Genomic DNA, 18,506 nt, shown 5'->3' on the forward strand with positions numbered 1-18,506 from the left:
GTCTGATTTTTTTTTTCTTGTACTTCTTCATTGTTACGTGTTGCTTCCGGAAGACAGGTAAAGGTGTGGCTACAGACTCAGTCGACAGACTCGTCCTGCTGAAGTATGTGTGTTTATATCTAGGACGAATTCAGAAATGGCTCTGACTCAAGAGGCGATTTTAAACACACTGTTAGAAGGCAGAGGAAAGGTGAAGAACTCAGAGCTGCTCAGCAAGTTTAAGGAGCAACTAAACTGCGGTGATCCGGCAGAGAAGAAGCAGAACCGAGATCTCTTCAAGACGTGTGTCAACAACATTGCCTATGTTAAGGAATTCCAGGACACCAAGTATATAGTCCTAAGGAAAGTATACCATCACTTACTAAAAGCCTCAAACGATGATTATGAAGATCCAGGGGAAGACGAGAAGGAACAGAAGGAAGACAGTAAGAGGTCAGAGACTGAAGCTTCACAAGCGCCACTTTCTCCAATAGAAACTGCTTTGGAAAGATGCAAGAATGTGGACTTTACACCTAAAAAGTCTTTAAATTTCACCGTTCCACTGAAGTCTGTTGACAAACATGGAGCGCAGAAGACAAACAAACCATGTGCGCTTCCTTTACGAATCCCACAAGCAAACATCAGCCAGAATCACAAGAACCCCTCGGGAACGACCGACTCTGAACCAGAACGTCAGTGGAGGAGAACGACGACGGATGGAGTTAGCCACTCTCCACAGGTTCGGAGACACTTCAAGACTCCGAAACAAGCGGATGAGCCGAAGGAGCAGTCGCATCAGTTCCCGATGGATCCCGCGGAGCACCAGTGGCTAGTGAAGTCTGCGGCGGGACAGTGGAGTCATGTGTACGGGCTTCTGCTAAAGGACGCCCAGCTCGCGGAGAAGAAGGACTTCACGTCTGGGTTCACGGCGTTACACTGGGCCGTCAAGAGTGGGAACACGGACATGGTCTCCGGGATTATTGATGTTTCTAGGAAAAGCGGACACGGCGTGGACATCGACGCTAAGTCTAACGGCGGATACACTGCGCTACACATCGCTGTCATCCACACACACATGCCTGTGATCGAACTGCTGGTCCACAAGTACAGAGCCAACGGGAATATACGGGACAACTGTGGGAAGAAGCCCTACCACTATCTGAGGAAAGAGGTTTCGGGAGAACTGAGGGAGCTTCTGGGAGAGCCGAGAGCCGTCCAGCAGGAGGCGCTGGCGCTCAGAGAGGAGAGCGACCCGCAGAAACACCCCAAAATCAGGATTTTCCCAACTCATCCGGTCGGGATCAAGAAAAAGAGCAAGCCGAGATTCCAGCTGATGTCGGTGGGAGAAGGCGACAGAGCGGAGAAGGACGAGCCGGTGTCGCATAAACAGAGGCTCGCGTCAGACGTCTATCCATAACTGAGCAGACGCTCATAAAAAACTGAATATTCATGTCAATCAGCCTTTATATGGGAATTCTGTTCATTTAAATTCTATTTTCACTATGAATGATTGATGACATACACTATTTTTTAAACAAAACAAAGAAGGAGTCGGTGTTGCATAAACAGAGGCTCGTGTCGGACAGCTGTCCATAACCGAGCAGACGCTCATATTCATGCCAATTATTGGGAATTTATATGGGAATCCAGAAGAATTCTATTTATTTAAATTCTATTTGACTTTTTTTATATATATTGCAAATTATAATTCAGTACAAAAGGAAATAATACAGAACAATGAACACGAACATGTGGGGATTCAGAGAAAAGTAAAAGTAATAAAAAAAGAAGAAGAAAAATACATAATAATACAGGATGTTTTCAAAGCTATTTTTATTGGAGGGTTTTTTTTTTTGAAGGGATGACAATAATAACTGTAAATAATAAGCAAATACTTTGCAGTTAGGTTTTAATTTAAGGTATCTTGCTTTGTGAATATGGTATTTACCCATCATACAAAAAAGGTTTTTAAATTCTATTTTCACTATGAATGATTGATGCCATAGACTACTATTTCAAAAATAATAATAATAATACTGTTATTCAGCAAGAACACTGAATGCACACAATAAATAAATGCTGTTCCACAAAAAAACAAACTGTTTTCAACACTGATAATAATCATAAATGTTTCTTGAGCGTGTTATGCATCAGATGTTGTGAAATATTCTTGTTTTAGGTGTTAAACACGAGTAGATTCATGTTTAATGCTTATTTTTAGTCATCCATAATCCAGGATTTTTGGGGACTTTTATAAAACACATAGGATCTTATCTTACAATAAATGCATTTTCTTGTTCAAAAATGTAAATTATTATGGAAATAAACGTAATCTTGTGCTTATGAACCTTCACTCAGTTTTGTTGTGTATATCTGCAATGTTGTTTCTTGATGCGGTGATGAATAAGATCAAGACTTTATATAGAGAGGTCAGTGTTTATTGCTGACCTCAGATCAGTGGATGATGAAATGGCAATGGAAACCAGTGCTGGGAGTTTAAACCAACATGATGGGCTGACAAGATAAGAACTGACCAGTTTTGCTTACAGCTGCATCTCTAGATGTTCCCATGATGCATCAGTATTAAACTCGACCCTCCGGCCTGGAGGTCCAGCACGTGTTCCTCCATCTGTGTTCATTAGAAGAGAAACGAGATGTCCTTCAGACACGCGTGTGCATGATTCGGCATGCGTGACAGTACGTGTTTCATAACACTGGTGTTTTGCTAAGAGCTTATGAAGCTCACTATAAAAATACAAGATTGACGTGACTTTCCATGGAGAAGTTGCATCATATTTAACCCACAAGTGTTTATGTTTTTTGGCATTGTGACATAGTTGCATGACATCTCCCCCTAAATGCATCATGAAAAGGCCTCAATAGGCTAAAAAAATATATATACACATATACATAAATATACTTATTATATGGCCTAGAGATTTATCCATTTGAATTTTTAGGCTAAACTTCAAACATCACATTATTTTTATTCATGTTTTTTTTTTTATACAATTAATGTTATTTCAAAGCATTTTTTACAGATATTTGCATCAATGAAACAAACACTAATGATGTACAGTGAGACAACTTTATTCACATTAAACCAAAGGTAATAGAATTCATGCATCCCACACAAACACAAAACCACAAGATGGCAGCAAAACTGAAGTCACATTCACAGCACACTAGACAAATGCTCATTTACAGTCTCGTTTCATAATCCACATCCAGCAAAGCTGAGCCTGATCGCTATATTGCAGATGAAGTGGAGAATGGCTGCACACGTGACAGGATGGCTTCATGTTGTCGCTATGGAGAGCTAGGGCTTTCACGTGTGACTTCAGGCCGTATAAACATGAGCACTGGACGGAAAGACCAGGGATCACCCTCGGCACAAAGGACAGAACAAACTTCCACTTGTTTAACCAACCGAGAAGCCAAATGTTCATGTATTCCACAAGAAAAGCTAATGAAAATGAGAGAAAACATTTCTGAGAGTTAAACTTCCTTGACAATTTGCAATTTAAAGCACGGAATGACTCTAAAATACACAACACACACTGATATGCATTTGCAATGTGAACGTATCAAGAGTAAGTACTATAATGGACAGAAGTAATGAATGTTCTCACAACAAGCTCATCCTCAAACAGTTTATTTTTGTCTGGTAGAATCTGCGATCTCTGGCCCGTTCATTCGCTGTTTCCATGGATGCAATACGCGCTGTTTCCCGCCAACGGGGGTATCGAAATACTATTGGGTAAATTGGCAGTGGGCGGAGTCACACAGACCAAAACAAGAACAGACATTCCGCCACGGAACGCTCATTCGAGGTATGGGAATTTCAGCATGTTTCCTAAACATCTACAAACATATTATGGTATTTTATGCTGTAGTAGTCAAAACAATACATACAGAACCTTTAACATATAAAAATATTTTTTCGTGGTTATGCAAACGTTACGTTTGAATGTTCTCTTAACAAAATAATAATGTGCTAATGTTTTGAGAATGTTATTAAAGACCAGATAACTTTAACATTGAATGTTTAATACATCGGGAAACCTGGTTCAAATCAGTTAATTCAATATGGAAGTTTGTTTCTGCCAATACAAAATAAAAAAGGTAATTGCGACTTTTTTGACATCTTAGAAATACATTTACAATTATCTCAGAATTGCGAGATATAAACTCGCGATTGCGAGACAAAAAGTCAGAATTTGCAAGTTTATTTCTGGTTTTATAATGCGCAATTCTGACTTTATATCTCGCAATTCTGAGATAAATGTACATTTATTTCTTAGACGTAAACTCGCAATTGTGAGATAAAAAGTCATAATTATCTTTTAAAATGTTTTATTCTGTGGCGGAAACAAGCTTCCATAATTCAAAGTGCTGATGAGATTTAAACTTTGTTCTGTAGATAATTTGTAAAGTTTAAAAAATAAATTTTAAGACTATTTACTTGCTGAATTGTGATTCCCGTTTTATCCATCAACTTTTCATATTTCTTTTTTTCTCTGTATTTCAACCTAAAACACTTTGTAAGCATGTTATTACTAACAGGAAATGCAAATCTAGTTCCAATTATTATAATTAATAGTGAATGTAACTATAATCGAACACTGGTTTTATCATATTGCTGGTTTATAAAAGCGATAAGCTACTCGTGGCGGAACAATCCAGTGATTTTACCATGGTTTTACAGCTGGTAAAATCACTGTAACTCACGGCCTCTCCTGGCCAGTTGTTTGATCTCATTGCGAATGTTGCTCACATGTTTGTGTCAGTGACTCAGTCATTTCTGTAGCTCAAACAGCAGAACACAAGATCATGGGTCACTGTGGATACATGCATTAATGCAAGGGTATTACAAAGATGCTGAATCATGCTCTCAATATACATGCAGTTAAATAATACAGACTTCAATCATTTCAAACACACTCGATCATTACACACATTCAACATGACAGTGCCAAATGAAATAACAGGACAAAATGAATGGGAAAGAATGAAAAGTTACACTATGCTGCAGCATCAAAGCAATAATGAAGCCCTGAAATTAATAATGAATACACAATATGAGCATGTGCAGTTTATTTTACAAAAGTGCTTCTTCCTTTTTTTTTTTGGTCGTCGTTTTAGAGCGATCTGTCACGTCTGAAAGGACACATTCCTGGGCTCTTAAATAAAGCTTTCCATGGTTTTCGAATGTCAACTTGATACGACCTGCAGAGGAACTCAACTACAGAGCGAAACATGAGGGGCTTCCGCACCGGAACGAGCCTCCAGTGTTTCCCCGAGAACTAATGTTTCCCATAGGAAGGTTTTCCTGGTTGCGTTCGCAGCGCCAGCAGGAACTCTGAAGTGACGTGAGACACGCTTGTTGTTGAGACTTTTATTTTGACGGCGCTGAGCTCACAGCGCTCGTATTCTCCGTGTTCATTAGTGTACGATCTGTCTAACAGTGCTGTCTCATACGTTATCAGACAGAACTGTTACACACAGAGAGTAGACAGTGATGAAGAGTTATTAGCGTATGCCGTGTGTCTGATGTCCAGTGTTGCTGAGCAGAAACACATAATCATGTTTCTCTTGATCTCCTCAAAGTGGCGTTGGATTTTCTCCTCAGCGTAAAGGTTTAGAGGCTCATCTATCACTGTTTTACATGTTCGTAGAGTTAGTTTGTGGAGTAAATGTACAGGCTATAATCTGTGTGTTTACAGCTTTAAGAATGGCGGGTGTTTCAAGTGCGTTCGGCCAATCAGCGAACACTAAAGACACTGATAGTTCCTACAGCGCTGGTTTAGACCGACTCTAGGGTAGGAGGGTTAGGGTTACATTAGTTATTAGCTAAATTAGTTCTTCCATAAGGAGTTTCTAGAGCTGAAATCGTTCCCAGTTCCTGCGGTGCGAACGCGCCCAAATCCGGGAACTTTAGCTAATAGTTGTAGGAACTAGGAAAGGTTCCTCCGGTGCGAAAGCCCCTATGGTGTTTCAAAGCATTAACAGTCTCAGGAAAACACGTGAAAGGCAGATGTCTGGAGCTGTTCTCATGGAGTTGGGATAGTGCTGAGCAAGGCCTCGAGCTGCTCCTCTCCTAAACGCTGCTTCTCCTCCAGGTCTTTCTGGCGGATGAGCAAAGATGCGCTGGTTTGAATGAAGAGCCGGTACTCCTGCATCTGTGAGTCCGTCAGGTGCTTGGACAGAAAGCTGGAGACCAGGCGCTCCCGACGGTCCAGGTTTTCCTTCAAGTCTTTGGCGTCCTCCCTCTGTTTGCACAGGAGACGGTAGCGGTTGTCCAGCGATTGCTGTGGATCCAGGAAAGTCAGGATTATTTTATGAGCATGTCACAATTCGGCTCATATTTAATTAGTCGGCGCACACAGGATATTTCTGAAGAACATTTTTTGGAAAAAAATGTAAATCTGATCTCTTGAGGGGAAAAAATGACATTAAATGGCTTTAAAGCTCTTATTATGGAGGCTTGTTTCCGCCATGGAATAAAAAAATATATAAAAAAGGTAATTGCAACTTTTTATCTCAGGATATTTCCGAAGAACTTCTTTTAGGAAAAAATCTGATCTTCCCTTACTGTAAATCTGATCTCTTCCACAACTTGTGTCCATGAAACACATTCCATGTCCATGCATTCATATATAAATACAAATTAAAAAAGGTAATTGCAACTTTTTATCTCACAATTCTGAGTTTTTTTTCTCGCAACTGCAAGATTGTGATTGTAAATTTAGCAAATTGTAGCTTTGTATTTATAATAGTATGCAATGCCAATGTAACCTGTGCTTTACATCAAGGACCTGAATGGAAACAAGTTTTTAACCTTATTGTGTTATCCTTGACAAATGAGCGCGTTTCAGCTCTTTCTTGTCTAATAAATCAAATCAAATCAAAATCAAGTCTCAAATCTTTTGTAACATTTTACATGTCTTCACTGTTATTAATGATACGTTCATTCAGCAAGGACACATGACATTTCATTTCTTTAAAGTCCCCCTGTGGTGAAAATCCAGCTTTTAATGTTGTTTATATGTCTATGTGGTGGTTTTAATACACTTTAAGACAAACCATGTGTAAATTCATAAGTCGACTCCATTGCTGAGTATTTTCTCCTTAAAACTGCAGTGAACCAAAGACAGTCTCAAAAACACGCTTTGAAATCGCTGGTGTTTCTGACGTCACAAACTACCTTGTAACCAATCAGATCAACGTGTGATCGTCAACCAGTGGATCTCTGAGCTGAGTGAGTGAGTGGAGGCGGGGCTCATTTGCATATTCATAGAACCACGTATACTAAATGAGGCAAGGGTGTCGAGTTACATTCAAGATATTTTAAGGCATAACATTTTTTTTCAAGGAAAACACGTTTAAATATGTCATTTTGGTGATCAAAGATGAGTTTTAAGGGATATAATTATTGACTACAGGGGGACTTTAATATCTAAAACTTTTGAATGGTAGTTTATATTTGAATAATCTATTTAGTCACAAAATAAATGACATCAATTAACAACAATAATCACAAAACATGACAGATAATTTGATATTTGACCTCCTCACAGATTGCACTTCAGATGTTTGTCACAAGAGGGCAGTGCAATCGCAAAACTCATCGAAACTGAAGAGTGGTTTCGGTCAGGCAGTGTTGACACCATCAACATCTGATCCAGCAGAACCAGTCAATCTTAAAGCCAGATCTTAAGAAATAAGTGTTTCCCAGCACTCAACCTTTCGTGTGTTTAGGGCCCCTCCTAGCTATCTACACACAGACACACCTCATTAAAGGGGTGGTTGATTATGATTTGACTTTTCTAACTTTAGTTAGTGTGTAATGTTGCTGTTTGAGCACAAACAACATCTGCAAAGTTACAACGCTCAAAGTTCAAAGCAAAGGGAGATATTTGCTTTTACAGAAATCACTTTTTAAGGACTACAACAAACTTAAAGGAGACATATCATGCTTTTAAATTGTTCCTTTTTACATATAAATCATACATTTGTAGTCTATATAAAGCGGAACTGCAATGCTTGGGTCTGAATTCCTCATTATTATAGCTCCACAGGCCTCTTTTCTGATGTGCGTCTGAGAGCAACTCGTTTGGTGCGGTCTCTTTAAATACAATTGAGACACTTCATACCCCGCCCACACTCTGTTCAACTCCACCCCGTTCGGCCATTTTTGTAGTTTGATAGCAGAGATACAATTATCTAGCGGCACAGAAACTTTTTATTCACACGTTATTAACAAAATGTCAACAACGGAAGACTTGTCCAGCCAGCCTTACATGTTCGAGCCAGAGTCGGAGCCGGAGCGAGATGAAAATGAAGACGACGAACCTGTAGAACAACGTCTTCATATGGACGTATCGCAATGGTGTGTAACTGTATTTACACATGAAACTTTGGTCTTCCGACCTTTTACCACTGTGTCGATTTATTTTGATTAATATGTGCGAGGGAGAGAGAGCAAGACAGCGTCTAGTTTGGAGATGGTGAAGTCTTGTTTACACTTTCGCCTGGCTCTGAGAGAGAGAGTGAGCGCGCGCGACCGGCTCTCTCTCTCTGCTCGTTCTTTCAGTTAAACATGCGTCCTGTTACAAGCGCGGCAGCTCATCTACATTAGACGGTGTAATGAAGCGTGTGGGTTACTACATCCAACAACCGAACATTTTAACTTACCCTCTCGTAACTTCTGCATCCTTTAGCTTGGACTACAAAATTGCAGCGAGAAATAAAAATGGCGGATTGCTCGAAGTGTTGGGCCGGAAGTCAATGTCCTTATTTGGCAGTTCCGCTGCAAATACTGTGACGTAATAGTTCAAAAAACGTCATAGAGAACAGAAAAATCGGAACAGGTTGAAAAATATGACCAAAACAGAATATAAAGATATCAACGAAGCACCTGAAGAGAATAATTTCATATTTTCTGTACTTCTAAACACTCGCATTTACTCGCAAATGCATTTAAGGGCTAAAAAAGTACATTTGGCATGTTATGTCCCCTTTAAAACTTTTTATGAAAACTAAACAAAAGTTTCATTTTCAAACGGCTGGTAGAGACTACACGACATTCCTCCCGGGTTAGTGACATCACCAACCCTAAAATTTACATAAACTCCGCCCCCGGAACACGATTTATAGATTATCATGACAGAATATGCTAATCAATGACTAAAAGATAACTACACATCAGCTACATAAATTCATCAACTAACCATTCAGAAATGTTGTCACTTCTTCTTGAGTCTCTCCATCTTTCTGACTCCGGTTTGAACATAAAAGGCTAAACGTTTTTGAAAGTTTCAGGACATGAGCTGTTGAAGCTCCGCCCACTGTGCCGGGAGCAGAGGCTCATTTGCATTTAAAGGAACAGACACAAAAACGGCACGTTTTTGCTCACCCTCAAAAAGTGACAATTTTAACATGCGATATAAAAATATCTGTGGGGTATTTTGTGTTAAAACTTCACACACACACTCTGGGGACATCAGAGACTTATTTTACATCTGTAACCTTTACGTGTGTAATGAACTCACCTTCTCCTCGGCGTCCATGCTGTCGTCCGCAGTGCTGAGGGCGTTCTCCACACGGGCCAGACGAGCGGACAGGCAGAGAAGAAGACTCACCACCCGCTCCAGGTCTCCTATAAACTGTGTGTATCGCTCGAGCTCGGCTGGCACACAGCTCTCCCGCACCAGAGCCTCCATAGCCTCGCCACACACACCGTTCGCCTTCACCTCGCCCTGGACGCCGGACCGGACCTCCTCCAGACACTTCAAACGCTCCTCTATACGTGCTATCAGCCATCTCTATATGGGAGAGGAACCAAAGACAACACATGTTTATTTGTAATAATAACTCAATAATTATAGGCAGGGTTTGAAATTAACACCCGTCCAACCTGCCAAATGCGGGTAAAAATCATGTGACGCCGTCAAATCACAAGCCAATTTGGCGTGTTAATTAGGGTACATTTACACGACAACGCTATGCTTAAAACGGAGAAGTTTTTTCGCGTACAGGCGACGCCATTGTCAAAACGATCCCCATTCACACAGATCCATGAAAACGACTAAAAACGCTGCATTCTGCTGCCAGGCCAGTAGATGGCGATGAAACACCATAGACTGAACACGTGATACGCATGTGCATGGCGTCATCATTTTCACAGATTCACGTTTTTGTTGTTTACACGGAGACCATTTTCAAGCATATCAACTGAATTTTTTGAAGCATATCAATTGAACATTGAATATATATATGTGTATATATATACACACACATTTCTTTTTTTTCTTGGCTAGAAATTCTTAATAATATTGAAAGAGTGAATTTCAAACCCCGATTACTCATTTTCTCCACAGACAAAACACTGTTATAAACCTTTCATGACCGACCCTGAGCTCTGAGGTCAAGCTATGTGATTTCTCTCCAGTCAAGCATTGTGAACGGTCTTGCTACACTCTACTTGATGTACACATATCAGAGTATTCTGTAATAAACTTTTTTTTACATTAGTTAAAGGTCCCGTTCTTCGTGATCCCATGTTTCAAACTTTAGTTAGTGTGTAATGTTGCTGTTAGAGCATAAATAATATCTGTAAAATCAATGCCAAGCGAGATATTTTATTTAACAGAAGTCGCCTACATCGAACGGCCCGTTTGGACTACATCCCTCTACTTCCTTCTTTAATGACGTCACTAGAACAGTTTTTTGACTAACCTCTGCCCACAGTTGCTCCCTCAACTCTACCGAAATTCGTTTATGTACTTGCGCACTTCTTATAACTTACTGTGTTTACTCAGCTCTTACGGTGATTTTCTGAAGTAAAACTGACGCTTCATCTTTTGTGTGATGTACAATAAACTTTATTAAACTCATCAGTACATGTTTGATCATCATTCAGACAGCAGACTTGTAGGCTATTAATAAATAATGGATACATACAAGCAGATGACAAATACGTTATAATAACCGTAATTAAACTACTAAACTATACCTGTTCCATCTCTATACAGCACTCTGACTCTGTAGGCATTATTGTCCGACTCGAAATGAACACCGTTACTGAGAGTTTCTGATATTATCATCATTCCATGAGATGAAATTGTCCTGACAGACTGAGCGCGAGCTCGTGAAGCTCCGCCCCCTGGGTCGTCCAGCAGCAGCTTATTTGCATTTAAAGGGCACACACTAAAACAGCGCGTTTTTCTGAGCCCCAAAAAATGACAATTTAAACATGCTGTAAAAAATGATCTGTTGGGTATTTTGAGCTGAAACTTCACATACACACTCTGGGGACATCAGAGACTTATTTTACATCTTGTGAAAAGGGGCATAATACGGGACCTTTAATGTTAGTGCATTGACTAAAATTAAATAACAATGAGCATGAGTATTTATACATCTTTGTCCATTAAGGTCCATTAAATAATGTTAACAGATGAGATGTGAGTAATGTATCAGTAAATGTTGAAATGGACTTTAAAGGGGTCATGACATGGATTTTTTTATTATTATTATAATATGCTCCCTGAGGTTCACCTATAATGTTAATAAAGTTTATAAAAAAATAAAATAAATCATGCGCAAAAAATGTATTATTTTCATTCCTCATCTGTCCGAAATGATCCGTTTTTAAGGCGCGGCTCCTTTAAGGCTTGTCAATGATTGGCTAACGTCACCACACAGGAAACAGTATCAACACACACTCGCTATCGCATGTAAGTGTTATGAAAACATTATCCATATAAATCCATCATTTACAGACAAAGCATTCTGAATGCCTATGGTGCGACGAAGATGAGGCGGGCATATGCAAATGTATTTACCCGTGTGACGTCACCGATCCCGCAATATCAAAACGAGCTGTTTTTGGCGCTTGATTAAAAAAATGCTTTGTTTATAATGAGGATGTTTTAAGCTCTGAAACTCGCAGGATGATTTAATGGAACAAAGACCTCTTATTTGTTCTGATGTCAAGATTATTAAAATTCATTGTTAGTTCATGTTAACTAATGTTAATAAATGGCACCTTATTGTAAAGTGTTGCCTAAATATATTGTGGCAGGAAAAAAGTATGTGAACCCTTTAGATTTAGCTTAATTTCTGCATAAATTGATCAAAATAGACAAACAGACTTGATTGTTAAAACTGTTGTTCCTCTATTCTACAAGGTGGAGATTATATGTGAATCCCTAGGCTAATGACTTCTTAGTTTTTGAGTAGTAGATCTACAGTCTTCATCTGTCTGTGTACATAATGCAAATGCGAAATCAAATATTTGAAGGATTAAGTAAATGCCACGCATCACCTCTTTTCCGGAGCCATGTGCACAACGCTGTATTAATCTGATTAACTTGTCCACATGCTAAGGGTTCAATCGCGCTAACCAAGCCTGCTATAACTCATTACTAGACAAAGGCAAAAAAGATGCATTATTGCGGTAACACTTTACAATAAGGTTCATTATTTAACATTAGTTAACTACCTTAGTTAACATGAACTAAGAATGAACAATACTTCTAAAGCATTTATTAATCTTAGTAAATATTAATTTCAACATTTACTAATACGTTATTAAAATCAAAGGTTGTATTTGTTAACATTAGTTAATGCACTGTGAACTAACATGAACAAAAATGTATGTATCTTGTAACAAATGTATTGATCATTGTTAGTTCATGTTAGTTAATACATTGACTAATGTTATCTAATGAACCTCATTGTAAAGTGTTACCATTATTGCTTTAGTCTGACTGAAAAGAGTTTGAAGTTTGGACATGGATCTTGCACAGCATAAAAGATTGAAATCTGTGGGGAAAATAAGGCCCGGATCACCAACATCATTCTATAAAACATTATTATACTTTCCAGTACCTTCTTGTCGATGATATCCATTTCTGTGTTGCACAGTTCTTCTTTTTGGTTTGAGAGAACGGACTCATCATTGTCACAAACTGGCATCTCAGTGCTTTAGAAACAAAATTATACATGCAGTGAAAATACAAATGAAAGTTTAGGAACAGAGCCATTTTTTATAACCTATAAAAGGACAAGATGCTTTAATTAAAGCCTTTATATATATAATGCATTATAAAAGTGTTTTAATGCATTATATGATCACATGAATAATTGTAACCACATATTATAATACATTATAATGAGGGCTTGACATTAACTTTTTTGCTCATCAGACACTGTGACGAGTGGTTTTCTAAAGTTACAGCCTCAGCATTTTCATTGGACACAATTTTGACATCGATACCATGGGGGAAAACTGCCATATAGATATTTTTAATATTATTTCATAATTTGGCAGCAGGTTTATTAGGCTACTGTCACTTTAAGACCTGACGCACGGATCCATTATACTGTAACACGTGTGTTTTCTTTCTCAACTGTTTACGTTCACTTAAAACATGACTGACTGTGTTTACGTGAATACTCGTCAAGACCGGCATTTTGACATAATTAAGCAGAAAAAGAAAAATAACTCAATTAGTACTGAGAGGCGGCTTTATGTGTGCAGACTTTGGGTTTGAGAACAAAATCATAACCCTGTAACAGCAACAATATTCATCAGGAGCACATGAAACGAGTGAGTGAATGGAGGCGGGTTTGTGTGTCACTCGCTGTCGGAGAGAGAGAGAGAGAGAGAGAAAGAGAGAGAGAGAGAGAGAGAGAGAGAGAGAGAGAGAGAGAGAGAGAGAGAGAGACAGAGAGAGAGAGACAGAGAGAGAGAAAGAGAGAGAGAGAGAGAGAGAGAGAGAGAGAGAGAGAGAGAGAGAGAGAGAGAGAGAGAGAAAGAGCAACTGGTATCATGTATCTATTCTGTGGATAATGAGTATTGGAAGCGTTTCAGATATTTCAGTATCGATATGTATAGAAAAAACGATATTTTGACAACACTACATTGCACTTAGTTTAATATTTCAGATGCCCTTTTAAAAGACTACAATTGAAAAATGTACATCATATAAAATTCAACCAGCCAAAGTGGCGAGTGGGAGTGACTGCGTTACACGCCACTACAGAAATACAGCAGTGTTAATGTCAAGCCCTGATTATACTGCCTATCTATCCTTTAGAAAGTATAATGCATTATTTAAAACACGACAAACAACCAATTTCAAATGTAACAAGGAATCTGCAAATATTATAATGCATTTTAATTATTTTTGAAAAGATATAAAGCATTATAATCTACAGTATGAAAACCTTTATAATGCATAAGGGCTTTAAGTAAAGTGTTGATGTGTGTATGTGCAGTAGTCACCTGTGCGCAGCTGTTTCTGGGTTATTAACCGTCTGCCCCTGTTTTTTCTTGTAGTGCTCCTCCATTAGAAGATTATCTTCAGATAACAGCTGCTCCATCAGCATGAGTGCTGTCTTCCTATTGGTTATAGGGTAAAGAGTGCGAGCTAATGATTGGTCAGCTGAGACCACTTCCTGAACAAGCACCTCCCACTTGAGTTTGTCCAACTTCGGCACCCTGTTTTCAATCACAAGAGGGCCGTCTTCCTCCTTTATATCCCTGTCTTGTTCCCCGTTAAGTGCAGGTGCCAGGCTGGACTCGTGAATGCCAGCTGGTGTTGTGATGGGTGTGGTTTCATTCGTTCCATACGGGTCAGGTGGTGCATTTTGGGGCTCAGTAAAAGTTGGCGTTTCAGGAGATGAACAATTTGCCTCAGAAGTCGAGATCCGCAGACTAGGATCTGTCCCGACTCCATGAAGGAGAGAAACCTCTTGACTGGAGACAGATGTTTCACTCTTATCTTGAGAAAAAACCTCCTGCTCCTTGCTGTAATATATCAAAATAAACGTTAATTATAACAATGCCTTCAAAGAAATGTACCTGATAACTAGATATTTACATTTTAAAGTCACCATGAAATCAAAAAGGACAATTCTTATTTTTTACAGAATGTTCCAGTGTTTATTATAAATATTTTATCCGTGCACATTTTTATTTTATTTTTTTAATTCATATGCCCTCGTAATCTTTAAATCAAAAACATTAACCTTAATACCCTCCATAACTGACTGGCATTCAGATCTGCCTTGTTTAGTTAGCAACGGCCAACTTCATACAATCCAAGAAGAAAGGGAAGAAAAGACTATTGTAACTTTGCATGTTTCACGCCGACTTTAAAGAAAACGTAAGTCGTGTTTGCTCTTGCTCTAGTCTTGCGTGGCCAGACCCTCAGACTGACGGCAGCTTTCATTGGCCTAGGACCGCCCAGAGCCTGTCTGATTGACATGTACAGCAACCAATCACAGTTCGTTTTGTTCCGCGTCATGTTTAGGGGCATGAAAATGTAAAGTCGATGTCCCTACAATAACAGACCGGTGTGTAAAACTCTTGGACGTATTTTAAAGAGTCTATGCCGCAAACTTTACATACTTCACATACTTACATAGTTGATCCTGATTGTCTAGATACAGATATAAACATGACGAAACTCCTGAAGCGTTTCCAATTTTGTGTGCCATATGCATTAGACGTTCAGCCACCGGTCCGTGGATGTCTGAGGCTGAGACTATGTTTGCTCAATAAAAAAAAATCTGCGACAATGCTGACTATGGGTAGTTTAACACTGAGCTTAAAGGAACATGGCAACTTTTTGGGACTTTAGCTTATTCACCGTATCCCCCAGAGTTAGACAAGTCCATACATACCCTTTTCATCTCCATGCGTGCCGTAACTGTCTGACGCACCCACTGCTAGCCTAGCTTAGCACAAAGACTGGAGGTAAATAGCTCCAGCTAGCATACTGCTCCCAACTACAATAATAATAATCTCATGTGACCTTGTTATTTGTACACGCTGTGACTATAAAAATCACAACGTAAATCGGAAAATGTTGACGTTATTTTGTCACTTATTGGGAGCAGTATGCTAGCTGGAGCCATTTACCTCCAGTCTTTGTGCTAAGCTAGGCTAGCGGTGGGTGCGTCAGACAGAGTTACGGCACGCACGGAGATTAGAAGTGTATGGACTTGTCTAACTCTGGGAGATACGGTGAATAGGCTATAGTCCCAAAAAGTCGCAATGTTCTTTTAACCCCGGGTTATCGTCTTTTTTTAAACCCTTCTTTTAACAATGGGTATGGTGATGTTTTACTCTTGTACTTTTGAAAGGGCTATGCCACCACTTTTAACCCTTGGTTATGAAACCCTGCTCTGTTGAAGCTGTATTGTGATGCCCAAAGTTTACAGTGTGAAAGATGCAGCATTGGAATATAATGGCCAGTTTAGCAACAAACAACTGAACAAAACTAAACAGTGTGCCTCGTTAAATATTCATGCACTACAGTCACAGAAACTTTCTCTAAACACCAGTTTCTCCTTGCTTCTAACGAATTCTGATGAAGAGTGAAACAAAATGTTATTTAAACAGGTTGTCTGTTGTGTCAGTGCAACGTCAATGATATCGACATGCAAATAAGAACATTAGCCCGGGATTTACGAATGCACAGTGTAAAACCTTGAAACATTAATAGCCAGGATTAATTCCTAACCCAGAGGAAAGATTGAACAGTGTAAAAACTGGAAATATACTTTGGAAATGTTTTTGAGGACCATTCATGTCTGTAGCAGAAACATGTAAGACGACCCTCAGACCAAAATGTATTACTCAAAGTCGTGTGAATGGGGAGTTGCGACTGACTTTACCTCAGTATTGTGACGTATTTCTGAGTGAAATGGAATATTGAACGAGCAAAACAGAGGGCGTGGCTTGTTTTTATTTCCACCTGGGAATTGATTGGCTCTTGTTAAGTAGGCGTTCAGAAATGGAGACGCATCCGAACGCAGGTTTACAATGAGCCCAAGCCATCAAATTGACGTCAATAGAGAAGGAACACCATTCCAGAGGGGAAGTACATTTTCTGATTTTGATTAAAGATTACAACTTTTTTTTTTGTGTAAATTGACTTGCATTGATGAATTGTTCACCAACGGACTAGCAATCTGCGCTAACATAGTCAATATGGTCAATTTTGATTTCACGAGGACTGCTAACCAAGTAAGAGCAAGAGTAACTACTTGCAGACTCGCCTTGGCAAGTACCACTAATGAATGCATTTACAGCAATGGATTTAGATATACCTGACTTCCAGCATGATTCCACCAGGTCCAGTGGAGTGACCAGGCATGGACAGAACAGTGTCAACTTTAGGTTTATGTCCATTTTGTGAAGCTATATGGATTTCATCATTATTGGAGGATGAATGCTTTGCAGAATTGGTTGGGAGTGGGTTCTCAGGGCCTGCCTGAGAGTTATCAGTGTGTTCTCCGGCGCTGAGAATCTTCCTCGGTGTGTGCCTTCCTTCAGCAAGAAATGACACCGTTCTCTTCTCTGTGCCGGGCATGGCCTGCTTGCCCTGAAGTTGGTCAAGCTGCTCAGAACTTTTGCTGAGAACTTCAGGTTTCGTGATAATGGACACACCAAGTTCCTCCATAGATTTCCCTCTCGGAGCTCTGATTTGTACCCACCGCTCATCATGGACAGATGCGGTGCGACTATGATGGACTAGTGTATCTTCTACTTTTCTTTGATCACTGAAAAAGAAAGTTTCACTAAAATTAGGAAACGAAATGTCTAAATAGCCGCGTTTCCATTACAGTTCTGCGCAAAACTTTTGAGATATTTTCTAAATGTTGATAAAAAACTATTGCGAAATGACAGCGTTTCCATTAACAGATGTTATGCGCCTAAAACGTAATTTTTTCCTTATCGAGAATTTTTCCCTGGCGATAAGTCATTCCAAACATCATGGCAACAGATATTAGTAGGTTTATGTATATCCCAACCACCGCAGTGGCAATTATATTGAATCAAAGGAGACTTAGGAGTGCTACCCAAGCATTAATGGCAAGGAAAGGCCCTTATACTTGGGAATGGCACATTTGAGGTGTTTCTCCCTCCTATCTGCTTCAATGTCTTGATTAATAGTGGGATTTCTTTGTTGTTTAGAATCCAGTATTCCCGTGATACTTTGGTCTTTTATGAGTTTAATGAAGAACTCTGTCTCGTCTTCAGTCCAAACATACCGCATCATCTTTAAAGAAAGACTTTTACGTACCTCATGTGACCTGTAAATGCGAAAAAACTCCATTGCAGTTTTGCAAAATATTTCTTATTCGAATTGCCTGAGATGCCACATGCGAGCGTAAAAACGATATGCTATATATGGGAGTTTTTGCGAAAGTTTCCATTGGGTGTATTTTCAATGTGCAACATTAATTTGCGCAATTTGAAGGGTAATGGAAACCCGGCTATTGTTTACATTTGTAGTCAAACTCAATCCTGTTCAGACTGTGGTAATAATGAATACAGGATAGACATTCTAATCTCTGTTATTCTATTGAGCAATACGAGTAATAACAGGTCACCTTGAAATAGCCATGTTATGAATGGCTGACAACTCATCCAGATGTTTCCGAACCTATGGAACAAAAATAAATGATTCAAATCCAACAAAGTGTTAGTGGAGCATTGGAGC

The 18,506-nt window shown here is 39.3% G+C and overlaps 2 protein-coding genes across 3 annotated transcripts in view; one reads left to right on the forward strand and one right to left on the reverse strand.

Annotated features, from left to right (window-relative positions):
• Positions 1 to 58: 58 nt before the first annotated feature.
• Positions 59 to 2,325, forward strand: sowahaa (sosondowah ankyrin repeat domain family member Aa). Its single transcript, XM_084137507.1, has one exon. It carries the CDS (start codon positions 137 to 139, stop codon positions 1,394 to 1,396), a length of 1,260 nt encoding a protein of 419 aa, XP_083993633.1. The 5' UTR covers positions 59 to 136; the 3' UTR covers positions 1,397 to 2,325.
• A 728-nt stretch (positions 2,326 to 3,053) lies between these two features.
• Positions 3,054 to 18,506, reverse strand: part of shroom1 (shroom family member 1) — a 55,278-nt gene continuing 39,825 nt past the window's right edge. For both annotated transcript variants that reach the window (XM_084137397.1, XM_084137398.1), the window contains 6 exons: positions 18,397 to 18,449; positions 17,110 to 17,562; positions 14,276 to 14,800; positions 12,877 to 12,970; positions 9,534 to 9,806; positions 3,054 to 6,290 (listed from right to left, as the gene is read on the reverse strand). In XM_084137397.1, coding sequence (XP_083993523.1) covers positions 6,033 to 6,290; positions 9,534 to 9,806; positions 12,877 to 12,970; positions 14,276 to 14,800; positions 17,110 to 17,562; positions 18,397 to 18,449 — 1,656 coding nt within the window. In that variant the 3' untranslated portion in view covers positions 3,054 to 6,032. The remainder of the gene's footprint in view (positions 6,291 to 9,533; positions 9,807 to 12,876; positions 12,971 to 14,275; positions 14,801 to 17,109; positions 17,563 to 18,396; positions 18,450 to 18,506) is intronic.

Source organism: Abramis brama (genome assembly GCF_963993115.1).
Source record: "Abramis brama genome assembly, chromosome: 15".
Classification (NCBI taxonomy): domain Eukaryota; kingdom Metazoa; phylum Chordata; class Actinopteri; order Cypriniformes; family Leuciscidae; genus Abramis; species Abramis brama.

Coding starts and splice junctions, on each gene's coding strand:
- sowahaa (XM_084137507.1), top strand. CDS start 137: ATGGCTCTGACTCAAGAGGCGATTTTAAACACACTGTTAGAAGGCAGA.